This window comes from Sesamum indicum, linkage group LG1, assembly GCF_026168435.1.
Source record: "Sesamum indicum cultivar Baizhima isolate 11 linkage group LG1, ASM2616843v1, whole genome shotgun sequence".
Lineage (NCBI taxonomy): Eukaryota > Viridiplantae > Streptophyta > Magnoliopsida > Lamiales > Pedaliaceae > Sesamum > Sesamum indicum.
Window position 1 is genome coordinate 21,861,085 of NC_142657.1, and position 20,010 is coordinate 21,881,094.

The following is a 20,010-nucleotide window of genomic DNA, read 5'->3' on the forward strand; positions in this document are numbered from 1 at the left end:
GATGCTGTTGCGGGATATGTTCTGAAGATTCTGGTTACACTAGGTTCGTTATGGTCTGCTCCTCTGTTGCTCAGTCCAGCGTTGGTAGTTAACTTCCGGTTGTCTGTGTCGATCCTGTATTAATATATTGAAGTTGTATTTATGAACTTGTTGAGAGTTTGAGGCTTTTGTTACGTATGACAAAGTATGCATAGATTGAAGAAGCATTCAGGATGAGAAAAAGTATTGAAGGCAGCTGATTACACGTTAATTTTACCAGCTATAAGTGCGTGACTCCAATTTCGGGAAACGGTTCCTTATAAGATAGACAAAAATATCTTCTGTTAAAAGAGTATCCTAGGACAGAATGCAGCTCTAAGGTAATTGATCACGCATTTGTTCTAAACGCGTGAAAGCTCTGGTGATTTTCAAAAATTCAATTCTCACATCAGGGGTGGCTACTACCACAGTCCGACATGCTGAAACCGAGGAAAAGTGGTCACCTGCTGAAACACACCCATGTCACGGAGTACTAATATTTAAGTAGTTCTATTTTGTGGATGATCAGATTCATACGAACTCAAGTGCAGAGGCCCACACTGCCAATCTGATCATCTTCTGTGGACATCGAAGATGAGGTCTTATTAGGGATAATTACATTCCCTTTTAAAGTTTATTGTAATTATATATAAATTCTTATAGTTAAAAACTTATATGACGCCGTGAGGTTTACTTTCATGACTCCTCCAACAAGCAATGTTCTCAATCAAAATTCACAGAATTTTGATTTATCCTTCTGGATTGTATGAAATTAAATTGATATTTTTGTTAATATCGACAATTTTATGAATTTTAACATCTATTCTTTAGACAAAAATAAATCTCAGGAAGACTAATATAATTTTTTAAATTATATAAAATTTACGTATAATTATAACAAACTTCTTGTAGAAGAAAGTGTACTTATCCCGTGTTATTAATAACAGAAATGACAGTTACCAGGGAAAAAACACATCAAGCTCAGAATTGATGAAAGCTTTTGTTAGATTCGATATTAGAACACTAACAATGTCTAGAAATAGAGTGCGATCAGTTCTACAAGAGTGTACTTATCCCTTGTAATTAATAACAGAAATCACAGTTACCAGGGAAAATAACACATCAAGAAGCTCAAGAATTGATGAAGCTTTTGTCAGATTCGATATTAGAACACTAGCAATGTCAAGAAATAGAGTGCGATGGGGCAGCCCGGTAACGATAACCGGTGATTAACAAAACGCACCATTATACTCAGATCTCCAACCACTGGCACGTGAGAAACACTCTGGAGATAACATGTGAAATGAAAACATCCGATCCATTCAGCTCTATACTTTGAAAAATCAATTAAACGGACATTGAAAATTCACGAAATATAGGAACTTGTCCATGGTCAATACAAAAGTTATTAATCATACTGCTTCAGCTCAAACTATCTGCTTTCTGCTAATGTTGTTCAAAATTTTACCACAAGATCTAGTTTTATAAGTAACATCCTCCACCATAGCATCCTAGACCAACATAAAAATCTCTTTTATTTGTCTTAATAAAAAATTCAACATGTGCTAAACTAGAACCTACTCTTTCCTGACAAAATACAGCTTACCCATGACATGGAGTATAGCAACAAAAGCTATGAACCCAATGCTCATCACGAGCACAACATTCGGAGAAATCTTAAGTCCTGGGGCATCATCTGTGTAGAATTGGAGCATGGTTCCACTTGCGCCACCAGCAGCCCCACCCCCGGCTGTTCGCCTACGACGAAGGTTAGCTGCAGCTGCTGCTGCTGTTCCTCGCTGGGGTGCGGCTCCACCTGTTGCCATTCCTGAAACCACAATCTCAATTGTCAGAATCAACACAGTAAAAGCATATCAAGCCCAAGACCCCCAGAAAGGAACAACTGAAACTAAATAACAAAGATATGTTAGAAATACAACTACTACACCCAGAAAACAGTTGGTTCAAGTGACGGTATAAGGGTACTTTTACGAGTTTACACTCTGCACATTAGAGGTACATACACTATCAGTAACCACACCACCTACAAATAATCCAGGATACTGTTCCAGTGACAACTATGGATGACATCAGATATCAAATGCACGATATGTAGTGATTATTTCCACACTTAAAAGGCCAGCAAGTGGAAAAGAAACTATACCCATTGCGAGAAAGAGCATAGACAAAGTCCCTGATGGGCTGATCAATATACATCTTTTGGTTTTGCAATTAGATTGTCAAGTGTTGGGCCTGTTGGCTATTATTACCATAATTATTAGTGTTATTATTATTATCCTATTTCTTTTTCTTTTACCCACATAATATATATAGGAAAGTTTTCTCAAGCACATGGGCCAATGGACATGAATAGCATAGAACTCATAACTCCAGGGACTGAATAGTTGCAACCTTCTAGACCATTGATTGGACTTCCACTATGTTATGCAAGTCTTGGAAGCCAATCACTGCTTACAAAATGGTCTCAGAAAACAAAGATCTCTTCGAATTTCTGAACAAGCTTTACTCCTTAAAAACCTTTCACATAACCCATAGTATGGTTTTCAAGAAGTACCTTAAAACAATCAAGATCCAACAAATAAATACATGCGAGTCTGGGAATTTCCGAACCATTCGAGCAAATACACATGCAGCTATCCACACAATTGCAGGTATATAGCATGTTCTAGTGTTTACGTGCCTAGCATGCTCAACTGTACAGAGTTATTCCGCACGAAATTGGATAACAAAAGACAACAGAAATCGGACGGTAATCAAACAACAAATACGAAAATACCAACCATAGAAACATTCTATCCAAGAATCAAATCAGTATTCTGCAAAAGGATTGAGAATAAAAAATTTCAATCTACATCTGCAGAATAACTTCCAGATCTCATGATCCGCATTAAAATTGAATCGACTCCATGCAAAAGACTAAACAAAAGTTTAAAATTTAAATCATCAGAAACCCTTGGCCGAGAGACGCCATTTATCCAACTACAATCCATTGCACACAAAAAGATACACATACGAGAATTTCGTGCTTACCTTACTTCGGACAATCGAAGTTCGAGGGTTAATTCGATCGGGATCTCTCTCTCTCTCTCTCTCTAGGGTTTTTTCCTCAGACCGATCGATGGAAGACGTGGAGAAATACTGTTCTGATTAAAAGTGAAGTTAATACACAGGAGAACACATAGGCAAACCAATCAATTTATGCCACGTACGCAGGGGGGTGCTGAGTCAGAAAAACAATTAGGTTAGCCGATTTGGAAAAGACTTCCCAATTCAGGATGGTATGGTAATTGTACCACCAAAAATCAACAATTACCTCACACCTTATTAAATAATAATAATAATAAAATAATCAGTTATTTTGAGAAGACCTTTTATTTTCTCAAAAAACAGTTATAAACATAAATTAAAATTGAGAATCTTACATATTTACCACCTTTTATATTGCAATAAATTCTAACCTACAAGACTTACTATAGATTCAATGTTAAATTTTTGATAAAGCTAAATTCAAAAAAATATTTCAATAAGGAAAAAATTTATTCATATGGGAGAATCTTATAGGTACATATGAGAGATTATGTTTGTTATCATTTTCCTTCTTCATTTTAAAAAAAAAAAACTAAACAAGAAAAAGGAATAAAAAAAAAATAGAACGAACGAAAGAAAAGATGAATATATACAATGAAACAGGATATTTTGGGGGATTTACAAGAACCAATGCAAGAATGAACTACTATCAGGACTCAAAACATGTAACTGAAGCTCTGTTCATTTGCCTGTCTTCTCCAGATTTTCTTTGCGAAATGTAAGCATCAGGATAGGAACTACTGCGGCTATTGTAATGCAGTCTAGTCACCAAAATCTTGAACTACTATATGTGTTCCATATGCAATACAGAGAAGCACAACTTTGCAGTCTTAGATCCCTGTACGATTATGCTGCTGGAATCCGTAGTATAAATCCAGATGCTGCAGGGTTGTGCCTTCTTGTTGCTATCACGCTATAAATGCTGGAAATCTGCACTATGTTAATCAGCACTTACATTTGTTGAGATATTGCATGGTAGCAAGCAAGATCCAACCGATTCTGCCAGGACGATGTGTGGGATAGAACGAACAGCGAAAACAAGATAGCAACATATAAGGCAAGATAGTAAATAGTACGGTCAGAGAAGTAAAATCAATTTTATTTAAAGGAAGTCGAAAAAAATAATATCAGCTTCTTTTGCATTGACTAAGTTATCAGAGAAACAGCTGCACTACTAAAGTACATTGAAAGAGCTCACTCTATTAATTAGGGGCAATTGGGTTATCACACATTAATGGAGTGTGAAGATTTCATTACCGAAAATCACCAACTTCCGAGCAAAAATGGTTTCGCAACACTCTTATCCAACAGGAGATGCACGCATAATGTGAAGTGTGTTGATTTTGCATGTGGAGATCACTCTGCGTTGGCTTCCATATTTAAGTCATCTCATAGTTTCCAAGTATAGATCAGTACCTCCTAACATCACTTTCTCCTCAAAGATCTCCCACCTTTTTGTCCGATTCCTGTCCCTGCAAGGCTAGCTGCTAGCAGTGACCTGGAATCGGGCCGCCACTTCAACTCTTTGAGAAGAGAAAATAAAGTCGCTAGTTCCGGTGTTATTTCACTGTCCCTTACATTGTTACATGCTATTACTTTAAGCCTATCGAGCTCCTTCCAAGAAAGAACAACAGATTCTAATCCTTCTGTTGTCAGCAATGAGCATCCTTCCAGCGAGAGAGATCTTATAGCCCTACAAACAGAATCAGCATCCATCACACATTCTGGATTTCACACAATCAGTTAATTAGCCCTGCTAAGCACATTTTCCATACCATCTTTTAAATAAAAAAAACTCTTGTATCCATAATGGCAATACCATTTAGAAGCTACGGAAAAATTTAGTTTCATCCATTCTTTGGCTTGATAAAAGCATGCTGCACTAATTTAATCATCGTTACGGCACCTGATACCAACCCTTTTCAAAAGCTACAACAATTTATTGTAGTCTCAATTTGTACAAAAGGAAATTACCAAGATTCGCGATGTCACCTAAAATTTAATTAAACATCAAGGGTTCCTCAATTATCCTGTCTAGAATTAATATATTCCAATACTGCAGCTTAGTTCTGTACTTTCGGAATTCACCGACAAGAAATCAGTTCAGCATGGCATGTACTGAAATGTTACAAATTTGTAGACATTTCACAGATGACAAAAGATTAGCAACTGAAGCAGGGAACGGCCATCACACCGTCTATAATTCCACTTTTATTTCTTTATTGTCACAGGCAGTTATTGAGTTCCAACTTTTTAACTAGGGTGGATGCACCAGCAGTTTGAGAAGACTCCAAGCTCATATCATAACAAAATGAATGAGTGTAGAGTGCAATACTCATTAAAAACATCACCTTGAAAATAAAACAGTACTTTGGATTTTCTTTTGCACCTACAAGATTATATAACCTAATGAAAAAAAGATCAAATAAAGCACAAATTAAGTAGCATGATAGTTCATACCTAAAAACTGTTGCAGCTGCGAAAACATTGTTGTCCATTCCCCAACAGTCCTCGATAACTAGCCCCCGAATATTCGAACACACCATAAACAATGCCCTTACACCCTCTTTGTCCCGCATTTGACATCGACTCATATGTAACTCTTCAAGCATCGGGCATGCGCCTAAATACTCATCTGGTCCCGGGTTTTCATCAATACACATACATGACTCGAGCCTCAAAATCTTCAAGTTCCCACAATACGACAAAGCTGACAACCACCCACCTTCCATCCTATGACTGCAAAATGTCAACTCCTCCAACATCTGGCAACACATCCCAATTGCCTTAATCCCATCATAACTCCCCTCACATCCCACTAACTCAAGCTTCAGCAATCGTCTACAACCCTGCGCCAAAATGGTCATTCCAATATCTGAAACTACCGAATCGTAAACCCCACTTAGTCTACCTATCAATTTCAATATTTGCAAATTCTGACACTTAGTAATTCCCCTCAATGCAAAATCACCAGAATAATGCAACTCCATCTCCTGCAACAACTCACACTCCTCGGCCAAGCAACTCAACCCTTCTTCACTAACATTCATCAATGCTATTCTTCTCAAATTCCTACACCCCTCAGCTAATATCCTCACCCCTTTATCAATCGCCTCAGAGTCCAAAATGTCCTCTTTTCTAACAAAAGAACCCTCAGTTTCCAACACCCCCGAGTTCAAATAAACCTCCAATGACTTAGTACTCAACAAAATCCCCGAATTCCTCTCAAATATAATACTAGCCGGCACAATATTAATATCAACCAAATTTGGAAACCGATAACTTAATCTCCCCGACTCCAAAAACTCCCAGTCGAACAATTTAATCGATTGAATCAACTTGCCACACAGCACACACCACCTCTTACAGACCAATGAATTGGAAAATAGCTGCTTTGCGTCCGGAATCCTACCAAAAACGTTGAGCAACAATTCATCAGATAGCGTAGCAGTGAAATCAGGGGCGGTTGAAACCGGGTTAGGGCTGAAGGAATCAGAGTCGGGTTCGGATTCGGAGTGAGGAGTGGTTGAGCCGGAGTTGGACAAGGAGTGGAGGCGCATTTTGAGCATCACATGCTTCAATGCCTCATTGGGGTCAACCCTGTCGGGGTCGGACCAGCTCCAGTGGCGCTTCTTCTTGGGCTTGGAGGGGTCAAAGATTGAGTTTTTGTCAGGTGAAGACGACATTTGTGAGGAGCTAAGGGTAGGGTTAGGGTTTCGGAGCCGCCAACACTCAAACGCATGACCGGTTGACCCTTCCCCGTGCTATAATTAGATGATGAAATCAAGCAAATCCCCAACGGCGTCGTTTCCCCTCACTCCAAGAATTGTATCTATCTATATATATATATCCGTGTGTATGTAATACTCTCTATATCCTCTGTGTGTGTGTGTGTGTGTGTGTGTGTGAGAGAGAGAGAGAGAGAGAGAGAGAGAGAGGGGTTGAAGACGGGAGCTCAGTTTTGCTGAGGAAATTGAACGCCTTCCTTTCTTTACTAGTTTTTCTTTTTCCTTTTTTTTCTTCTTTAATTTGTGTGTGTGTGGAATTTCCTCCAGCTGCTGGATTTCGAGAAAATCAAAATAAATTCTTTGTTTCCTCACCCCCCCCCCCCCCCTTTTTCTTAATAATTTGTATTTTTTGGGTGAAACTGAGAAATGATGAGCAGATGAGATTTGTGGGGCGCCTAATGTTTTTGCCCTTATTACGAGGAGCAAGAGCAACGGAATCAACATGTCTTTTTCTATCCTCTTCACCAATCCTACACTGCCACGTCACGCGAAACTAGGTGTTGGGGTGGCGTGGCATTCGGTAATTGGTGAAGGGTGTGAAATTATTTTTTGTGATATTAATAATGCTAACAAGCACAAAAGACAAGGTAAGTAGTAAGATACAAAAAGAGTAATTGATTTGAGGGAAGATTATTTAGTGAGTTAATCATGTCATGTGAATTCATGCCATGCCTTTTTCAACTCTCTCAAACCTACCCAATTTATATTTTAAATGTCATGAGTTTAAACTTTATTCAAATTAACAATTTTCTTGTTTTATATAAATATATTATAAGTTAATAATGATCGACTTATAATACATAATTAATAGAAAACTGAGCTTAATTCATAATATATTGATGAGATTACACTAATTAAGTCAAAGCATACTAACAAACTTTGACAAATGTAATATTTCATAGTCATTAAGTTCTTTTAATAATCATAAAGATATTTGATTTAACTTTTTTAAATATTAAAATAAAAGAAAACTCTTTAGATAGAATTTTTTAAGATTCACTCACCTTGGACGTCTTTAGGATCGAGATTAATACGAGAAACAATCAGTCCAAAATTAATTTAATTTTTAAGATTCTTAAAATTTTAAGAAAAAAAAATTAAAATTGAACTCAAATTATAAGATATTATATTATCACAAAATCGAATGCGCAAAAATAATATTTGAAAATTCATTTTTGGATCAAGTAATAAATATGGAATGAAAGTGGGAAGACAAATATGATCTTACAATTAAAAATCGGATAAAAGATAAACATGAAATGAAAGTGGGGAATAAGCATGAAAAATAGAGGGAAAACTAAAAGATAATGTGGAAATAAGTATATAAAGGTATGCCTGATATTTTTAAATATAAAATTAAGGTGTCACAAACCGTCATTTGAGAGCACGTAATTTTTACTTTGAATACAAACAAGTCCATACAAAGTGGGCCTCTGTGTATTTCTTACAAGCCCAGATCTGATATGGGCCTATCCTAAAGACAATAGTTTACTCTAAGAAAGAAACAAATGCAGAGTATTTCAGCTGTCCGAAGAAAATAAAATAATGAAACTTATAGAATATTGACAATTTTAAGTTCATGCAATAAATTTAAGTTATTGCAATTAAACCCAATGTCGTATTTTTAGTTCGCATCAAAGCATTTCAGTGTTGTTTTAGCTCTATATGCTCCATTTTTGTCTGTCCGGCGTTTGTATGTGCGATTAATGGGCAAACGTTTTGCGAATTACGTATAATTGGATCCGAGTTATCTTGAATAGATTGGGTCGAGCCCAAATTAGCAGTTAAGGTTGGATTGGGCCAAAAGGGTTTTAGCCAGGCCCAATAAACAAAGGTCTGATCACAGTTGATAGGTAAGTATTCCGTACCCATTTTCATAGCCTACCTAATCTTTAGTTGTTACGAAAAAAATTATTGTTATGACTGAGGTAAGTGTTTCGGTCAATATTATCTAATAAGACGTTCAAAAATTCATAAATTGCTAAAAAAATATTTCACAATATGTTTTAGAATTTATAAGATATTTTAAAGTATTTGATAATTATTGAGGTTATACGATTAAAAAATAAAATCTTAAAATTGTTGCATTTTTTGTTGTAAATATTATGTGATTTGTGTTCATAATTATATCTCAAGATAATTAAACAAATTAAATATCAATACAATAGTTTATCACAATGCGAGAAATGGAATAAATTAAATAAAACATAACCGGCCGATATTAATTTCAGGATAAAGTCCCATTTTATGCCTATTAAATATTCATGAAATTCTTAAATACTTGTGAGAATATAAAATGTTTTATCAACTTCTTACTTCAACAAAATACCTCCGTACCACCCCTATAGATGGAAAATATGACCATATTTGAACTAATAGGCCTATTAATCATATTATAAATTGAGGATAAGTATGATCTAAATCACAATAAGAGGATCATAAAATAAATATATAAAGCCCAATGGTGATATACTGATAGGATTAAAAAAAATAAAATCTCGCAATAACATATGGTAATCAGTGAGAACTATAAAATATATAAAATAAAAAAAATAAATAAAACTTAATATCCAACCATTTCTCGTTTGCACGCAACAGAATATCCTTAGCAAAAAATATTTGTTAAAATTTTATCTCCTTGTCAATTATTTGTGATTATAATAAATTACCATTGAAATATTTAGGTCAACCCGTGAAACCTATATATTTTAAGAATTAAAATTCCACATTAATACATTATTGTAATTAAATAATAAATTAATTTCTGAGCATGGCACGGACTACAAACAGCTATCGATCATCATATGTAGTGACTACGGGACAAAGGAAATATCTACACTGAAAGTCTGTGTAAGATTCTCCGGGAGGGCATAGCGTGGTTTGGCAGATTCCTCTCAGCGCGTGGAGATGACGTGTAGATTCCAACCCCATACCCGTGTCTACAAGACCTTCAATCTTGTAAAATTTAGTGACGCGTGTACCGATACTGCACTGCAGCAATCACTTGCTCCCGTCCGAAGTTTGGGTTCCCCACGCGCACTTCTTTCGGCCTTTTCTTCTGTATGCTCACCTCCAAAGAAAATCACGCGGAGGAGTAGGTAATGGGCAGGTATGCATGTATGATGTACGGATACATGAAGGCCTGTGTAATATTTTTACTCATTAAAGTCAATTAAATTAAATCAATTAAATAATAAATATAATACACTATTTATATAATTAGTTATTTTTTTTAAATTATAATTTAATCATGCAGTAAATAAGAAAATTAATTATATAATTATTTAAGTAAATTATATTTTGTCATTCAAACTATACCCGTTTTTATACTCTGTCATTTAATTTTTTTTTTATGTTAATTTACCATCTCAACTTTATGAAATTTGCACTTTGTCATATAGAACTATTTTTTGTTAATTTTTCTAGCAGAAAAACATCATATGTTATGCATATTTGAAAAGTATCATATCATATAACCCTTAATATGCACTGTATGTGATATTTTTGGACAAAAGGACTTGGTTGAAAATCAGTTTATAAATGGCAAAGTGCAAAATTTTATAAAATTGATGTGATAAATTGACATAAAAAATTTAAATACCAAAATATAACAATAATTATAATTCGAATAATAAAATATAACTAATTCTTATTATTTTAAATTTAATCAAATTCGATTTGAGTTATAATTTCTCACCAACTTACGATAATTTCTATGTTTGATAAGGTAAGAGTACCACGTCGACTCAGTGGGTGTTTGGTGGAGGTCTTGTAAAGTATTCGTGAGTTTTTCTCTAAAAAATAAGTTATTTGCAAAAATTACTTATGGTTTTACAATTCTAAACTTAAAACTGATTTCAATCATAATCTAAAGCGATAATTACACTCTCATTTTTTGAGATTTGATGTAATTATACATATATCTCCTACAATTTGAGAAATTACATCTAGCAGCTTTGAACTTTACTTTCGTCTAACAAATAAGTCATTCTCTTTGTCAAAATTCATCGAATTTGTTAATATTAACAAAAAAATTAAATAAAAAATAATATTCATCATCGATTGATTTATTTGTTAATATCAACAAATTTGATAAATTTTGACTAATTGAGAAATTTATTTGTTGGACATAAACAAATTTCAAGGATTTTAGATGTAAATTTTTCAAACCACAAAGAGTCTATGTGGAATTATACCGAACCTCATGAAAAGAGAATGTAATTATCCTTAATCTAAAAGCACCAAAGAACCAACTTTTATAATTTAATGTCATTTTTGTATATATTTAGAAGCTGTTTTTGACATATTTATTCCGAACATTTTTTGGATTCTCCAACATCTTAGCAATAAATGATTCTCCAATAACTTTTTTTTTTTTTTTCAAGCGCTCGATTTAATTCATTTGATCTTTTTTTTTTTCAAACAATTTCAAGTTTTGCAACAACCAAAACTGTCGACATTTTCTATAAATTTTTACTCTTTTAGGAACAGAAATGATGGTGTAAAAAATTATTGGTGGGTGATATTTCGTATAATAAAATATAAATATAAGTCTTTATTTTTTTTATTCTTTTTCTTTTTTCTCTCCATTAATCTGAATGATGAATGGGGTATTTAATACAATATCACACTAATTTGGTAACTCAAACTTTCCCTTTTCTTTAGCTTCTTTCCTTTTTCAACAAATTCCTTTTCTGGAATGTCCAAATTTGCCTTTTGAATCTGGACTCCGTTTTAGGCTTTATTTATTTGAGTCATTTTGCTAGTAATCAGTGCATTTGAGTCATAATCCCATTGAACTTGGATTGATTTATAGGTTTCATTCATTACAGGAAATCATGCTACCTACCATATCATACTTAATCACTAAATAACAAAAAGTATTAATAATAATTACTTACTTAAGTTATTATTTTTAAGAATATCAATCTTTTTTTTTTCTAGGTTAATTTTTTCCTCTATCAAGTGGTTTCCGCAAACAACTCCTAAATATAACTGAAAATTGAACGTTGGGTTCTTACCCTAAATTTATTCAGCGTCAGCGGTACCTAAACTCAAGCGGGTAGCAGACAAAAGTACAGCTTTTTGGTCTTAGATGTCTGTACACATACGTGTTGCTTTGTCCAAATTATATTTGTGTTTTGATTAACCCACGTGTCACTTTTTCTACTCATATTTCTAATTTTTTAAATTATTTCCCTAAAAGAAAAATAAAACTTTATTTATTATTTTCAAAATATACAACTTTTTTATTTTTCACAATAATGTGCTACTTAATTTTCACCGCACCACACTCTTTATTTTACATTTAATGAAGTGCACTTCCTAAATATACATTCTCAAAATAGAAAAATAACACATCAATAGATAAAATTTTAATTAATTTTTTATTTAAAACAATTCCCCACCTAAATATATATTAAAATGATTGCCAGCACAACATTTTAGATTTGACACGTATATTGCACAAGTTTTTATGCATTCATCGTACTTTATTATTGTGTGTGTAGTGGCTGATTGGTCATCCACGTGGCTTTCATTTATATTAATATAAAATATAAAAAGAATTTCATACTAATAAATGACGTACTCACATAATTTTTTGTAAAGTTTAAAATGTTGTTCAATTAATAAGATAACTAATTTATTTAAAATTTTAAATTATATTTTAATTAATAAATTAAATTTTTTTTGTATTTTTTATTATAATATATTTATTTATATATTTTACTCTTATTTATAATATATTTTAAAATATAAAAAATGTGCCACAACGACTAATATATTATAAATGATTGTGTAATTATTTTGGCATATCAGTGTATAATGATTCAGTTGTTAGCCCAACTTTTTCTCCATTATTCCTCATAGAATTGGGCCAGTTAAACCAATTCAAAATTTTTATTACAAAATATTATTAAATGCATCGATCATATTCTTTATTTAATAAATATACATTATACGTATTGATAGTATAAATATACACTATACGTATTAATGTAAATATCAACTAATCCTGGAGTCAACACAAGAACCCTTATTTGATTTAAAACATGTCCGCAAAATGCTTATTATTATTTTTTTTTAACAGATCAAACACGCAGTACGCTTAAATTTATGTAATGTGAGACTTATTCATTTTAAAGCACTATGCAGAGCAACAAACGCCCACAAACCATTTAATTGACACCAATAAATAAAATCTCCTCCCTCCCAAGTGAAGAGTGAAGGTTTATTTACTTTTGTAGCATTGTTTTTTATATAATATGATTGATAAATTACGTACACAATTCTTACGCATGACTTTTTTTATTATGCGATTGATTCACTCAACATGTTAAATATGTTTCAGGGGCTTTCTTCTTGCATCCTTAATTATTGTACGACCACGATCGTTGGTTGTGACTTCTTTCCTTTAATAACTAGCAGTATTTACCATGTAACGGGATTATTTGGTGACAAGTTTTACAAAATAATTGTTGTTGTTAGACTATGAAAATTGTTTTCGTGACAAAAGAATTAAAAATTCTTATGATTTTAATAAATTGTCACTCAATTTTTTATTTGGTCCATAATATCGTTTTTGTAACGTGTATAAAATTCAACCACAACATATCTATATATTTTAAAAAATATTTATACATATAATGTATATATTAAATAAAATACAGAATCAAATTTTAATTTGCAATTGAATAGAAAAGAATCACGAGGACCCGAAAAATATTTCACAATGGTCAATGTGCAGTAGGGTGGGAGGGGGGGGGGGGTGGGGGGGATGAGAAGCTAGCTTTGAATATTTCTACCATGGACCATAAACTTTGCCTTCTCTCTCAAGTTGTGCTTGTTCTTATCTCTACATACAAGAATCATAAATATGCAGTGGGATCCCTCTCTCCACTACTCTCAAAAACCACACACCCACACCCGTTCATATATACATCTTAGCACAGAGTTAAGACTACCTTTTTTTTTTACGACAAGAATGTCTTTTCTTCTCCAAAAATCATAAATATTGATTTGCTCCCATGTACATAAGTACTCATCTTAGGTACAACATCAAGAAGAAGATCCTCCTCTCAACATGAATCAGTGTGTACCAAGCTGGAATTTCGACCACAACTCTCCCCCAGTGCCTACCCTCAATCTTCATGCTCATTCTATCGACTGCGCACCACCCCATGTCCCCTCGTCCGTAATTTCTCAATTTTTTATTTTTTCTTTGTCTTAGTTTATTGCCCGAGTACGTATGTACGTTCCCAAAGTTATATAAGAATTATAACGTTGTTGTACAATGAATTTAAGACCTAGTTTGCTTGTAAGGGTATTTTCATTTTGATATTTTTATAGGCTTGTAAGGGTTATTTTTTAAGTACCTATATTTTTGCGTACTTGTATATGTGCAGCTTGGAGTGTGAAGTGGCGGAGCTAACATGGGAAAATGGACAGCTAACCATGCATGATTTACGTACCCCGCGCGTAATTGACAAACTTACTCGCACATCTTCTCTCACCAAATACAATACGTGGGATAAGCCATGCGCCGGGGGCACGCTCGAGTCAATAGTCAACCAAGCCACCCGTCACCCCCACCCAAAGTCCGCCGTGGATGGTGGAGTCAATACTAATAATGATCTTGTGCCTTGGTTTGACCACCATGTTGCTCTGGTTAACCCAACCGCTAGCCCCTCCACCGCCGTGACCATGGACGCTCTCGTCCCCTGCAATAATAACATCCATATCAAAGATCATAATCAAGAAAAACTCCTACAAGTGTTGAACCCTGCCCCTGGGGAAATCGGCGCTTGCAAGGTGGAATGCTCCACGTGCGTGGGTTCTTATGGTGGTGATGGCGGCGCCCACTTAGAAGCCGACGCTCCAATGTCAAGCATGGGAATCAATAGTTTTAGAACTAATGGGAGCGTGAGTAAGAGCGCCACTTGTGGGGGGAGAGACAGCTGCCTGATATCGCTCAATACCTGCGGTGGGTCCACGTGTCCAAAAGAGACCATCTCAGGCAAAGAATGTTCAAAGGCCTCCGGCGACGCCCATGACTCCGTATCTCACAGCAGATCACAAGCACGTGACTCCCACCCAATCTTCAAAATTGTGTTTATTACTAATTAAAGTGATTTAATATTATTATTTTTTAGGTTTGGGTTTAAGTAAGCTTATTACATGCTTGCCAAAGATTTAAGTATATGATCATCATTGCAGAGGCAGACAGGTGACGAGGAGGCCAAAAACAAAGGAAATGAAAAATCCTCGGTTTCAACTAAAAGGAGTAGGGCGGCCGACGTTCATAATCAGTCTGAACGTGTAGGTTCCTTAATTTTAATTCACTTTTAGATTGATTGATCATGCATATATATTATTCTTCAATTTAATTATATATATAGTAAATATTATTAGTCATTTTTTTTTTAAAATTTACGATGAGTAAATAAATTTTTATTTTGTTATATACTTTATTTACCTGGATGTGATGGGATCTAATAAATTAAAGAATGGAATTTAAATATAGATCATGATGATATTAATTAATACAATTATGGTTACAAATAAAAAGAGAGAATTGGGTTTTAATGTATAAATGTATTTTTGGTGGAACAGAAAAGAAGAGACAAAATAAATCAAAGGATGAAGACATTGCAGAAGTTGGTCCCAAATTCCAGCAAGGTAACAGAATACATAGAATAAACTTTCCTTTTTATGGTATAGAACCTATGATATGATGGGGGAAGCTGCCTGCATGCCCTCTACCTTTACATACCTGCTTGTCATGTTATGTTTCTACATTTAACGAAACTATAAGTATCGTATACATGGCATGCATGTATACATCAAATGGAATGGTAGATACAATCAAATTCTAAAATAAAAGAGTCATCAACATATATATATATATTATAAATATTTTGTTTAGGACCATCACAAAGTCTTATATATAAAGGAGAGAAAGACTATTTCAGTTCTTATTATAATATTAATAAATTGAATTAATAATATGATTATTAAAGTGTAAAATGTGTATTTAGTTTTGATCTTGTGTTATATTAATCCTGGAATCCCATATATAATTAATTGATTTACAGATGCTATATTTGCTCAAAAATTTACTTAATCTAATTTTTCTTTATATATATACATATATTTGTACATTTATTTCACATATATTTATCATGTATGATGTACCACATATATATATATATATATCTTACATGGACTCACATGCATATTCTATTAACATGCAGACTGACAAAGCCTCAATGTTGGACGAAGTAATAGAGTACCTGAGACAATTGCAAGCTCAAGTACAAATGATGGGGAGAATAAATATATCATCTATGATGTTGCCATTAGCCATGCAGCAACAACTTCAGATGTCTATGATGCCTCACATGGGAATGGGCATTGGCATGGGTATGGGAATGGCAGGCGTTATGGACATGAATGCTATAAGCCACGCGAACGGAATGCCGCCTGTTATTCCACCCACCCACCCCTTCATGCCCTTGCCCTCAGGGGATCGTATGTCAGCGCCGACGGGTTCAACGTTCCCAGACCCTTTATCGGTATTTCTTGCATGTCAATCCCAAGTAAGTTTTATTATATAATTACCATTATTACTTTTTGACAACAATTTTTTTTTATATATTCTATTTTTTTGGTATATAAGTTTAACTTGACTTTTTAACATCTCAAATAATTCAATATGTGCTAAATAGTTGGGTTATTTTCTATAATACAAAAATAAAGGAAATTAAATTATATATATATATATATATATGCTTGAGTATAATGGGTGAGATATATTTTGACTGATACAATTGCGATTTTGCAGCCAATGGCCATGGATGCTTATAGTAGGCTGGCAGCTTTATATCAACAAATGCAACAGCCACCAGTCGGTTCAGCGGGTTCGGGTTCTGGTTCTGGTTCGGCTTCGGGTTTGGGTCCAAAAAGTTGATAATAAAGAAACTTTACAAACAAATTCTCTTTTCTCATCAACTTTATAAGAATTGATCTTTGTGTTAGCAAGAGCTGAGACAAAAATATCAAATATACCTCAGAATTTTTGTACTTTCTTGTTTAATTATTTTTGTCTTAGAGAAATGATAAAATACATATCACATATTAATTCAAAAAATCCCAAACTTGTGGACAGTCCCCCCAAATTAATTCTTAAGTAGGACATTGGACTCTTAAATTAGAAGGGGAAGTCGGCTCGACCAAAACCTAGATTTCAATATGCGCATCTCTCATGGATGATTGATCGAATAGCCAGTTATGTATACAAGGTTTTTATGTGTCAAAAATGTATACAGATTCACGTAACAAATTTTGAGATGTTGGGATAGACTTTCTTTTCTGTTCTTTTTTTACCAATGATTCATATTTCAGATTACCGGGTCGAATAAGAATGTGCACCAATCTTCAATCGTTTGCATATTGTAATAAACCTATTTATATATTCATTTCAGTGCAGTCTAGATTAACTTTTATTGTCACTGTTTTATTATTTTAAATTGAAATTTAATAAATAATTGGAAATTTTAGTTTGAATTGAGTATGTTGAAATCCAACCGATTCTACATGAGGGCACATGCATAAAATTTGTCAGATGATTAAAAAATAAAATTACATAATAAGTAGAATAATACTTGCTATATAATGATTAATGTGTCGAACTAAGTGACAGACAATCATCTTAATTAGAAAATCTGAATGTCGCTCCCGGATCAATTCTTAATTTCTTCCACCAACTAAGTTAATTCACTTCTTTAAAAAAGATACAGTGATAGAAAAAACCTTTTTTTTTTTTTTTAACCTCTATTAATTTGATGTCACCATATTCTCCTTTAAATCCCGAAATATTATTGGACGAACTAAACTTGTGTCCATTTTTCTTTCTTGTGCAATGGAAAACCCATTCAGTATCTGATTCTGGTGTACGAAATCTTTGGATTGTGGATAGTGATGTGCATCTATTTCAATCTAGTGGTCTAGAATTTCTTGATTAGACATAGAAAGAATTTCCAATAATTTCACCATCCTCATCAGCATATATATTTTTATTGTACAACACGAAGAATGTGACAAATTGAGGAAGGAATCAAATTATAGAGACTCAAGCAAACAACCTTTGTGAGGCAATGATTCTAAAATCCAGTTAGCATGGGTCATGTAAGGAATAGCAAAGAAAAAGCTGTTCTCTATATATTCATCTTGAAAATTTATTTATAAATAAAGAAATGCGTTATTGGATCATAATTATTATTTTTAACTAAAATTAGTTAAAAGTAGAAGAATATTTCTTAGTCGTGTGGAAAATATTATCTTTTTGTGTGTCATCCTTTTTGATACTTTTTGGGTGTGGTTGAAACTTGAAACAAACCATTTTAATTATTATTGGTATATGTGTGGAGAAAGTGGATAGTGATGGTGCCACTCTCACAGCCGGCTTTATCACATTATTGTCAGTGCAAAAGTAGAGAGGGCGGGCAGTGGCAGTGGCAGTGGCAGTGGGCACAAATGATTGAAAACTAAAAGGCAAGCTTGGTCTGATACTATATACCCACAAACTGCCCATTGGAAATCAACGGAACTAGGAATATGTAGCTAGACTATTATTAATTTACTCAGTAAATAATCATATAATTTCTTTCATATTTATCGTTGCCCACTCTATAAATAAATTTAGTTATTTCAAAATTATATATAGAGATTTTATGGCATTGTACAAAAATGAAGTCATGGATATTTTAGGCTGTTTATACTTATCTACACTCATGAATATTTTAGAATTTAAAATCCTGACTCTACCCACTTCTTTAATTTAACTGTATTTAGAATAGAACAGTGTCTTCTACCCATTAAATAGGGTAAGATATTTTTAGCCATTTATGGACTTATTCACACAAGATTTTTCTTGCTCTATATTTGGGGTTTATAAATGCATTCACAGAAAAGATCACGCCCGAAAAGGATCCAATTGAAAGCTTGAAATTTCAAAAGTACTGCCACGAATATTAATTTGATTTATGAATAATTTTTAGTTGACATGTCAGAAAGGTGGATCCGTTCTTGAATCCACAGCCTAACAGTATGTTGTATGTAGTTGGATCCGACCCAGTCGAGTTAGGTTCATTTTGCGATTTGCCCTGGACCGTTTCGATCGATGTGATGAAGAATGTAGGCCGCAACAATTCATGGACCGGCTAATTTTAGAAGGCTAGGCCCAAGTAATGATTTGAGTAAGAAATCGTTGGTTCAAGGCCCAATACTGTCAATCATATTTTATTACCTAACATTATTTAAAAAAATAAAAATAGTATTTGAAGGTGCTTTAATAAGAAAAAGGAAAAAGAAAAAGAAAAGTAGCAATAAATTTAGGATAATAGGAGGAGGAGAGCCGTACAGTGGCAGGTTTAGTTGGTTGAATTAATTATGCAATTAAAGAAAGGGACACATCTCCTTCATAAATTCATTGATTGGATATGTGGATTCTGATATTAATGAAAGACATCGTTTAGCCTTTTTTTTTCTTTTTCTTTTTTCCTGAGAAATGAGGTTCATCCTCATTCATAGGGATTTAATGGTCATTTAATAATAATAATAATGATCTTACTCGAAATATGCGACCTCAAGTGTTTAACTCGATCACGGCTATGTATCCTCCCAAAATCTAGTGATTGAGTTTTGAGGATAAAAAAAGAAAGCGAGGCTCGTCGGGTTCGTCCCCAACAATGACCCTTTGACGCTCAAGTTAGAGTTGTTCGAGGTAAAAATATACGAACTGGAGAATGTATGTCGAAAATATCAAATGTCAGTTACTTCAAAATATAGCGTGTTGGGATATTTATAAGGCCGACATGGATTCTGATGTTTATGCCACGTGTTGCCATTGCAGGAATGTGCTTCCCGATTGAACGACTCTCCAAGTGCCAGGGTCTTCAGTCGTAAGCGGGTTCGGATGGCGGACTACCTGACCTGCCTTCCAGATGCGCGGATATTCAGCCCTCAAATGATGAAAAATATCCTTCATTAAGGGTGTTTTCGGTATTTTGCATTAAAATTGGGGTTTTCCCCATCA

At 33.8% G+C, this 20,010-nt stretch overlaps 3 protein-coding genes across 7 annotated transcripts; 1 reads left to right on the top strand and 2 right to left on the bottom strand.

Moving 5' to 3' along the window:
• Positions 1–1,352: 1,352 nt before the first annotated feature.
• Positions 1,353–3,230, bottom strand: LOC105170908 (protein transport protein Sec61 subunit beta). 2 transcript variants are annotated; one of them, XM_011091843.3, is made up of 2 exons: positions 3,070–3,230; positions 1,353–1,846 (listed from the first exon to the last, which is right to left on the bottom strand). In XM_011091843.3, exon 2 carries the CDS (start codon positions 1,842–1,844, stop codon positions 1,596–1,598), a length of 249 nt encoding a protein of 82 aa, XP_011090145.1. In that variant the 5' UTR covers positions 1,845–1,846; positions 3,070–3,230; the 3' UTR covers positions 1,353–1,595. The 2 variants fall into 2 exon arrangements, with proteins under 2 accessions (XP_011090145.1, XP_088737329.1); XM_088881203.1 differs by having other exon boundaries at positions 3,075–3,214.
• Positions 3,231–3,693: 463 nt separating this feature from the next.
• Positions 3,694–7,215, bottom strand: LOC105170918 (F-box protein At5g51370). 3 transcript variants are annotated; one of them, XR_016065802.1, is made up of 3 exons: positions 5,587–7,215; positions 4,384–4,819; positions 3,694–4,056 (listed from the first exon to the last, which is right to left on the bottom strand). XR_016065802.1 is itself a non-coding variant. In XM_011091854.3 (2 exons), the coding sequence occupies exons 1-2, from the start codon at positions 6,810–6,812 to the stop codon at positions 4,552–4,554; spliced, it is 1,494 nt and encodes a 497-aa protein (XP_011090156.1). In that variant the 5' UTR covers positions 6,813–7,215; the 3' UTR covers positions 4,208–4,551. The 3 variants fall into 3 exon arrangements, 1 of the variants encoding a protein (XP_011090156.1); XR_848525.3 differs by having other exon boundaries at positions 3,694–4,125; XM_011091854.3 differs by lacking the exon at positions 3,694–4,056 and having other exon boundaries at positions 4,208–4,819.
• A 6,530-nt stretch (positions 7,216–13,745) lies between these two features.
• LOC105174193 (transcription factor UNE10) lies at positions 13,746–17,274 on the top strand. 2 transcript variants are annotated; one of them, XM_088877735.1, is made up of 6 exons: positions 13,748–14,105; positions 14,321–14,993; positions 15,132–15,233; positions 15,528–15,593; positions 16,169–16,513; positions 16,759–17,274. In XM_088877735.1, the coding sequence occupies exons 1-6, from the start codon at positions 13,999–14,001 to the stop codon at positions 16,882–16,884; spliced, it is 1,419 nt and encodes a 472-aa protein (XP_088733861.1). In that variant the 5' UTR covers positions 13,748–13,998; the 3' UTR covers positions 16,885–17,274. The 2 variants fall into 2 exon arrangements, with proteins under 2 accessions (XP_088733866.1, XP_088733861.1); XM_088877740.1 differs by lacking the exon at positions 15,528–15,593 and having other exon boundaries at positions 13,746–14,105.
• Positions 17,275–20,010: the final 2,736 nt, after the last annotated feature.